The sequence below is a fragment of the Triplophysa dalaica genome, chromosome 18, assembly GCF_015846415.1.
Source record: "Triplophysa dalaica isolate WHDGS20190420 chromosome 18, ASM1584641v1, whole genome shotgun sequence".
In the NCBI taxonomy this organism is placed as follows: domain Eukaryota; kingdom Metazoa; phylum Chordata; class Actinopteri; order Cypriniformes; family Nemacheilidae; genus Triplophysa; species Triplophysa dalaica.
In genome coordinates this window covers 269333-278337 of record NC_079559.1, presented here as the reverse complement: position 1 = coordinate 278337, position 9005 = coordinate 269333, and the positions used below count along the sequence as shown (strand labels likewise).

The window sequence follows — 9005 nt, the reverse complement described above, 5'->3', positions numbered from 1 at the left end:
TCTACTCTTCAACAGTGTTTAACTGCATTTTTACACATGTTGATTCAAAAGTGTTTTTAGACTTTAAGAGCTCTGTTTGAAAGCGTTTATCAGCTCATCACTCTGTCTTTAGAGCTCACACTCAATCGTCTTTCATTAGCACTCGTGTGTGTGATTAATACCCCCCCATCCACTTGATTTAGGATTCATCACCGTTTTCTGTCAGAATTCGCGTGTAGAGAATGTCAGTCAGTTCCTCCCTTCAACAGAGTATCAAGCCAAACGGAGTTGATCCATACGACAGCGGGGATGACTGGGAGATCGGTGTCGGGAATCTGATCATTGACTTGGACGCCGATTTGGAGAAAGACAGACGGAGATTGGAGATGAATCGCGTTTTGAGCGTTAAAAGCGCGGCGGAAGGTCGCGAGGAGCTCAAGTACAATTGCGCGAACGCAGGCGCAGCGTTCGACGGCCTGACGGGAGCGTCCGCGCAGCCCGCCGGTGAACACGGATACCTCTGCAAAGAACCCAAGAAATTCAAGCTAAAAAGACGGAGCTCCTCCAACGGCACGGAGAAATTCCCGTCGCCGGAGATCGTGAGCGGACTTCCTAAAGTATGCGTCGCTAAACGGCGGGAGGGTCAAGGACGCGCCGCAGAGACTCCCGACATGGATTCAGCACCACCGCAGGCGGACAGCAACCCCGACGCCAGCGACGCGAGCGCCACCTCGACCGCGCCGCACGCCAAAGTCAAAGACGGCAAGAAAGGGAAGAATCAGGGCAAAGGACTGAAACGAGAGAAAGACTCCACGAGGACGCGCAAAGACAAGGCCGGGGATGATATTGGCCCGCTGTCAGAAAACGGATGCGCGTTCGGAGGGACGGAGAATCTCAGGGGCGGAATGGACGCGGCTATTGTTGAACACACTGATGACACGAGCACAGAAGAACACAGTCTGAGGACGGTAAGATCAAATCTGCCCTATGCGTCTTAACACGAGCTCGTGAGAAATGGGCTGCACGCGGTTAAATAAGTTATGATGATGATTGATCCGTCGAGGCGCGAGATCGATAGCCTACTGTTTGTGAATTCGGTCATGTAGTCCAGCTGACAGCAAAACATTATAACATGAACATAGAATGTGATAATGTCAAGATCTTTCACGACGGGCAGAAAAGTAAATATTGTGTCTTGAGGTGACGATGGACGCGATGTTCATCATCACATTATATATGCAGGAAAGCTTGTGTTGTGCGAACCTTTGCGCGTTATCTCTCGTGTGTCTCGTGCATGTGCTAAACGAAGAGATTCTTCTCAAATTAACAAAAAAACCTCAACACACACCAAACACACGGTGAAGACATTTCTCTCGCTTTCCAGTCTCAAGTTAATGACATGTGATTTCTTTTGTTTGTCAGCCATTTCCTTTGTTAACACACACATACACTGTCCAATTCTTCATGTCTGTCTCTATTGGAGACCCGAGCAACATCGTTTCCTCCGTTGGTTTTTAACAAAGACATGCATGTTTGACGCTGAGATGTTGTTCGTGTGTTATTTACAGTTTTTAACATCACAGGGAGAAGCTCCACCCCTCAGTCTTGGCCATTCTGTTCCATTGTCCCTGTAAGCTTTCACAGATGTCTGCTTCATTTAAGCGTGATGTCAGTGTTGAAATCCACACCAGATTTTATACATCAACACTTTCACAAGTTAATTTGCTTAACCACTAATGAGGAAATAATGAAGGATATTTAACAGTCTCTGCATCCACTTGCACAATCAAAGCAGACAACTCAAGCTCAGAATGTGCAGCGTCGAGGTTGTGGGTTCAATCCTAGGGGACGTACACACTGCTCTGAGCTGATCGACGAACACGTGCTTCAGCATGTGTCGTGTTTGTGTCTCTCTGCAGTTCAGCGTAAAGACACGGTCAGTTGGAACTAACACGAATGAAGCTGAGAAAGCCGTGGAGTCCAGCCACATGGAGCCATGTCGACCAGGAACAAGTGTCAATCTAGAGGGTTTTGTGTGGCACGAGACAGAAGAAGGTGAGAGCATGTCGTTCTTCTCTTGTTTTTTTCAGTCTGTGTCCTCCTCGCATTGTAAACAGACATATTCAGATGTGTTTTATGGGACACTTGAAGGGCGAGTTTTGACTGTGTTTTCAAAGCAGCTGTGAGAAGGAAGAGAAGACACTGGTTGAATATTGATTAAGCGGGTTAAAATTGCAGACCCCCATCTTCTCTTCCATCACTGTGACCAAGCACAGACTGAATCTGTTGAAAAATACAATAAAAACGCATTAAGGTGAAGTTGTTTATTGTAGAGATGTTTGCACTTTGTACCACATGATGTTGATTTGTGCAGGTGTTTAACGAATTCTGGTTCTTCTAAATACTTTTTATTCCAGGGGTTCTAGTTGTGAATGTCACATGGAGGAAGAGAACTTATGTAGGGACGCTGCTGGACTGCACCAAGCATGACTGGGCTCCACCACGGTAACACATTTACACATAAAGCATGCTTGACATGCATTGTGTCCACATTTCTTCAGGTCCAGTATTAAGAGTTTGAGCTCAGATGCAGTCTGACTGAAACCAGGGTTGTTTCTTTTTTTAACTAGGTTTTGTGAGTCACCGATGAGCGACTCTGACATGGCTTGCGCACGAGGACGTGGTAAACGTATGAGGCTGACCCTACCGGAACAATCAGCCGGTGACCCGAGTCTTTCCAAGATACGAGGACTAACGCACAAGAGACGCGGCGTGGGTATCAGCAACAAAGGAAGACGCGGGAGCCTGAACCTCAACGTCTGCAGGACACCTGGATACTATGCTGTGGATGACATCAAATCCAATCCACTCAGTTGTGGGAAAAGAAAAGGCAAAGCCCCGGCTGATCTGGACCTGAGCTTGGTCTCAGAGGACATTAGGAATGGAAACGGGAAAAGGATACGCGCCAAGTCCAGGAGTGCACCCTCCACCCCTCAGGGTAAATCTGATCCGGTGTTTCTCGACCAAGTCTGCGCGTCCCCAATTCTCATAGACTGTCCTCATCCAAACTGCAACAAGAAGTATAAACACATAAACGGACTGCGGTACCACCAGTCACACGCTCACTTGAACAACGACAGCAAGCAAGAGTTTGAGGTGGAGAGTGAGGACAGACTCTCAGACTTTGAGGATTCGCTCAGCACTGTAACTTTTGATTCATCTGAGATGTCCAGGAAGCCCAGATCCATGTATAAACTCAACTCGGTTAGTTCTCCAAAGAGCAGGAAAGCATTGCTGAACAATGACAACAGTGCCGGGGCCAACGCTAAACAACGCAGGACCGTGACAAGTCAGGACGGGTCTATAGATGATCTGAGCAACCTCCCACTAATTTCCAACATGTCTGTCGTGCTGGAGAACTGTCTCATAACGGATCGGAACACGTCTGTTGAGATGCCTAAGCTTGAAGCAGAGGGTGTTATTGATAAGAGAGACATCTGTAGCAAATTTAAAAAAGAAAGTGGATTCGCTCAAAGATGCTCCACTAAATCTAGAACCAACAGACTCATTACTTCCACCGTAGCTCCACCAAAACTGACCGCTATTCCACCCACTGCGTTCTCTGCTAAAGTCACAGAGGTTCCTTCCCATCAGGCCTCTCCAACCATCGCTCTCACAAAGGCCAAGAACCTCTCGCTGAAGGCCATAAAGCCAAAATTGGATGCCGTTGCACAAGCTAACGTAGCCAATGCCACAACAGTCCCAAGCAAAGACAGTAAGCGAAAAGAAAAGCATAAACTAAAAGACAGGAACTGCAAGGATCCACGGAGTCCTAAGAGCGACCCGATGTACGCAAAAATGGATGATGTGAAAAGTTTAGGCAAAGACTTCCCGGTAAGCCTCTTGAAAGAGCATTTGAGCAAGCAGGACGTCGTAAACGGTCCGAGCGAAACGCAAGAAAGCCGTATGGCGAGCATCCGAGCAGAGGCAGACAAAGTGTACACTTTCTCTGACAATGCACCGAGTCCTTCCATTGGGAGCTCAGCGAGAATAGATTGTGGACCTCTTACAAATGGAGATGGAGCCACAGCAAAAACAACCAGCCCGGCGTACTCTGACATATCAGATGCAGCTGAAGACGGTGGATCCAACTCAAGATCTCGAAGAAACTCCACACAAGACTCAAACCCCAACGGCAACATCAATCCCAAAATGTCCTCAATGAGTGCAGCTGTCACAGGAGCGGCAGGTAAAGAGACTCACGCTCATGGATATGAATCGCACTGCATCCCAGGTTACGTGCACTCCGGACAAGCCACTTCCACTTCGTTCCATAAGGTGGCTTCCCCGTATTGCCGGACGAAGGATGATTTGAGAGATCTAGGTGAAGATATGAAAAGTCCTGAACCCTCCAGCCACTCCCAGCTTCAGTATTCTGTGACAGAGACACACACAGCACTGGCTCAGTCATTGTACTACGGACAGTACAGCCGTGGGGTTTCTGCCGACCAGAAGGTTCTGATGATGTCCAGTAGCCAGAGACCACTCAACGAGTCCAGCTGTGAGAATCATGGACAGTTTAACAAACAGAGCAGAGGTCAAGTGAGGCGTGGGTCGGATCAGAAAGAACGAACAAAAGACGACCAAAAGCAATTCATGAGCTCTCCTCCATCCATTCATAAGGGGACAAACTCCACTGCTAAAATGAGCTGTGGAAAACCTGGATTTATCTACGTGGAGCTGGACAAGCAGCCGTCATATCCACAGGGAAAGATGTCTCATATCGCTATGACAAAAGAACAAGGACTTAACAAGGAGTCTGAAGACCTCAGTGTGGAGAGTTCAAACTCAAAATCAAATGTGGACACAAATGTAACATTTCTAAATGTAAGTTACTGATGTTACTTCTCATTTACTGAGGATAATGTTCTTTTAAAGACTTCTAGAAATGTCTTTGGTTTGATGGTTGACCCTTTGGTAAACCCTAACAATCCAAAGACTATTGTTTTGCAATTTAATCATCAAATTATCAAACTGTCTGGATGTTTTGATGATTGAGATCATGTTGATTTGTAAGACGTTGCCATCCTTTAAAGGTTTTCCACGCTGTAAACGCTACTGTTGGGCTTCCCTATGAGCTGTGTAATTTCATTGGTTGCCAGACCGTAAACTGTTTGACAGTAGATGTTCCTCTGGGTTTAGGCATCAGAATCTCAGTCCTGGAGCCACTCTTATCAGTCCAAATATGTGAAGCAGCTAAATCAGGAGGTCAACAAGATTACTGAGGATACGAGTCTCAATCCAGACAAGGGGAAAGACTGGCACGTTCCTCTGGAGCCCGAGTCCAGACTGGATGCTGAACTTCAGAGCGTCAAAGGTGCGACGGCTGCTGAAGTCACAGAGGACAATACCAGATCAAACGGGGGAGACGACACGTCTGAAGACCTGCAGACGGCACGAGGAGCCGTGTCACCGCCCCAACAGTCATTCATCCAGTTTCAGCACTCCTACCCTTGTTTACACCTGTATGAGACGGATAGCAATGCTTACAGTGTCATGTCTCCAGCTCTGGTGCACAATTATCCAGGTAATCTTACAGAGCGTTAACACATATTACAACCTGTGTTGTACTATTGACGGTTTCAAAGCAACAACATAAACAAATATTACTCGCATGCACACGTTCGTGGACCGCCCTTAACTTCCGGTACACATTCACAAACAATAGAGCGCCTGTAGATGATTTCTGATGACAATCAAAAGAAACCGAGAAGAAGCGTCGGATGGCTAAACTTGTCTCTTCAATATTTTAATTTAGACTGCGATACCAAGGTCAACCGCTAGATGTCTGTATACCATACGTTTTCTTTAAATGAGACCGAACTACAGGACACATTCAACTAATCGTTTATTTAATCAAATGAACATACAACAAATTTCCACAAATTGTTTACTTAAAGGGATAGTTTACCCAAAAATGAAAATTCTATCATCATTAACCTTTTGTAATTTCATATCTATATAAATGACATAGTTTCGATGAACACAGAGAAAGATATTTGGAAGAATGTTAGTCACTTTCAGTTGTGGGACATCATTGACTACCATAGTAGGAGGAAATAAATGGTTGTCAAAGGTGCCCGAGAACTACATTCTTCAAAATATATCATTATGTCTCCAACAGAACTAAAAAAAGATACAATATTTTATTATTGCTCACATTCTTCCAAATATCTTTCTCTCTGTTCGTAGGAACAAATTAATTAAATGATGACAGAATTTTCATTTTTGGATGAACTATCCCTTTAAAAGATTTATTATACAGTAAAATAGTAATATAAATGAATGTGAACATAAATTAAATAAACTATCAATAGTTATCAGACCCTAGCCAAACACAGACCGGAAGTTCTGCAGTCTAGACACACGCGTCCGATGAAACGATCTATAGTGTTCTTGTCTAGACTAATTTGTGTCTTTGTGCATCTAGGTTTCCATTATCCTCTGTATGGAAAGACTGCCGGGAGAGAAGATTCAGACGGAGCTCAAAGCAGCAAACCAGTGACAGATTCTCCAGCATTAGAACTTCTATCCCATCCCCTCCTGCCGTATCATGGCAAATCTCCTGTTGTACGTATCTCACACCTATTCCCTCCTACAGGGAACAAAATGACACCAGACTCTGTATGTAAAGCACCAGTTCCTCCATCGACACGCAGACACCAGAACAAACACGTGCAAAAGCACATGCATCAGTCACTCATCCACATGCTGTCTTAGTCATTCAAAGTGTGTTATGGTGAAACAAAACCTTCATGAATATTAACGATGTTTTCCTCGTCAGCCCGGAGAGAGAGGATCTCCAGACCAGGAACGGGACACGGAACGGGAAAGAGAACCGGTTCCATTCGGTCGCCACCTCCAGACACATCATCTCACTCACCTGGGCATGAGTTACACACTGGTTCCTGGACAGTATGACCCATTTCAAAGTGAAAAGGTCAAGAACAACTGAACTGCGGTCGACGTGAAAACAAAACGGACCCGTTTACTTACTGAAGACACGTTTCTGGTCTGATCATGTGTGTTTGTGATTCTGTTCTAATCTGATGTAATAACCTCTTCTGATGACATCGCCCAGCTCTCTTACATTCACCCACCGGTCATCTACAGCAGAAACAAACTGACTCACATGTTTCTGTTTCGTTTGGAAATCACCACGGAAGCAAAGTGGGTTGAGGACGCGGTTTCCTTTTGACTTGAAGTGTGAAGAGGGCAATCGTGATGTTCTCACAGGATTAAACCCAGCGACTACGCTCACAAACCAGCAAGAGACAACACTCCAGACCTGAAGACCAGTGGTGACCAGATGACATCATCACTGCAATAAAGTCAAACGAAGCAAAACAACCTGTGAAACGCTCCAGAATCTTCCCGTCGTTCTTGTCATCCCTGCAGATAATGTTGGGAAGAAGCTGTGAGACTCACTTTCAAAGTGTTTCTCATCGCCTCCATAGGAGCCGGCAACTACTATCTCATTTCTAACCAATGAATGTACTCGTGGAGAAAGACCTGTTTGTTATTTCAGTATGTGCTGATGTGACACGAGCTCCATGTAGAAACCTTCCCATCGGTGGATTTTGCGGCATCTAGCTGTTTGTACGCACTCACACTATATTGTTGTGTAAGCATAATATTGAATGTATTTGCTATTTCGTCACCTCCATGTGGTCACGGACGGTTTGCAATAGATGATAAGAGATTGTGGTTTGATCTGCGTTCACATGAATATTCTGTCATGAACAGCCATTAATCTGTTGTATCGTAAAAAGTGGATGTTAATGAACAGTTCATCTCTCAGTGCCATACAGTATTGTTGTGATGTATATAGATGTACAGAGTTGAACAGCCACTATAATGAGCTTATGTACCTTTGTATTGACTCGGTGCAATGTATGGTTGTCTGCCCAGTGCCCACCTCAGCTTCACAGCGCCAGGCCTCGTCCTTCTTTACTTTAACAGTGATAAACACGACATGAATACGTTTACAAGTGGACAGAAAGAGTTGTGTCAATAGGTTTCTTGATGTCAGCTGTACCAGTGGTTCTCAAACTTTTCCCTGGTAAGACCCCTTTGTGTAGGGTGCACCGTTTGCAGTCCTCTATATAACCATCCATAATCTTAAACTTAGAATTTTTATTAAACCAAATGCATATGAAGAGTTCTGTTACAAAATGAGATAACTCTGTTTAAAAAACAAATGCATAAAATCATGTTTTTTATTATGTTATCATGTTTTTAGTGTGTTTTATTGTGTTAGTTAACTGTTTTTTTTGTTATTATGGCTTTATCAAAAAAAAACAACTGGACTTTGATTAATATTCATTGGAATGCACAATATAAAACATGATTTTTTTGTTAATTTCTCATTTTGGAAACAAACTCTTCATATTCAGTTATACAATGCTGGAACATTCATTCTATTGGACGATGGGCTTATTTATTAGATGTTTGATTGCATTAATCATTCTATATTTCATAAAATTCCCTTAAATCTGTGCCCTCCCCCTGGATCCGTCAGTTTGAGAACCACTGAGCTGATCTTTACCATCACACTGCAATTGCTTTTTATACTGTCTCTGCCTTAACATGTTTGGCAATCCAAATAAAAATGAAAGGTTGTTTTTACACTCGGCTCATCGTGTGTTTAGCCGAAATGAGTTTGTGTGATATGTCTCTGTCTTTCATCAGTTCAACACAAAAGAAGATATTTTGAGAAATGTCAATTGGTTTTGTGTTCGTACTATGGAAGTCAATGGAGTTCAGTGCTTTTTGATTCTGTTTTTAAACTTTTGTGTTCTGTAGAAGAAAGAAACTCATGAATAAACTTCTTTTTACGTTTCCCTCACAAAAATGTACCATAACAACCGAACAACCATAAACCAGACATGTATGAATAAATACAGTTAAGTAACTTTAATCGTTCTTGTTTATTTAAAAGACCGTCATAGTTTGGGTTAATGAAC

General features: G+C 43.8%; 1 protein-coding gene across 1 annotated transcript; it reads left to right on the top strand.

The window, feature by feature from the left end:
- The first annotated feature begins 30 nt into the window (after nucleotides 1-30).
- znf608 (zinc finger protein 608) lies at nucleotides 31-8667 on the top strand. Its single transcript, XM_056730073.1, has 7 exons — nucleotides 31-947; nucleotides 1899-2034; nucleotides 2397-2484; nucleotides 2610-4866; nucleotides 5182-5566; nucleotides 6470-6609; nucleotides 6824-8667. The coding sequence occupies exons 1-7, from the start codon at nucleotides 222-224 to the stop codon at nucleotides 6992-6994; spliced, it is 3903 nt and encodes a 1300-aa protein (XP_056586051.1). The 5' UTR covers nucleotides 31-221; the 3' UTR covers nucleotides 6995-8667.
- The last annotated feature ends 338 nt before the right edge of the window (nucleotides 8668-9005 follow it).

Coding starts and splice junctions, on each gene's coding strand:
- znf608 (XM_056730073.1), top strand. CDS start 222: ATGTCAGTCAGTTCCTCCCTTCAACAGAGTATCAAGCCAAACGGAGTT. Junction 2,035..2,396: donor GTGGCACGAGACAGAAGAAG/GTGAGAGCATGT, acceptor TTTTTATTCCAG/GGGTTCTAGTTGTGAATGTC. Junction 4,867..5,181: donor CAAATGTAACATTTCTAAAT/GTAAGTTACTGA, acceptor CTCTGGGTTTAG/GCATCAGAATCTCAGTCCTG.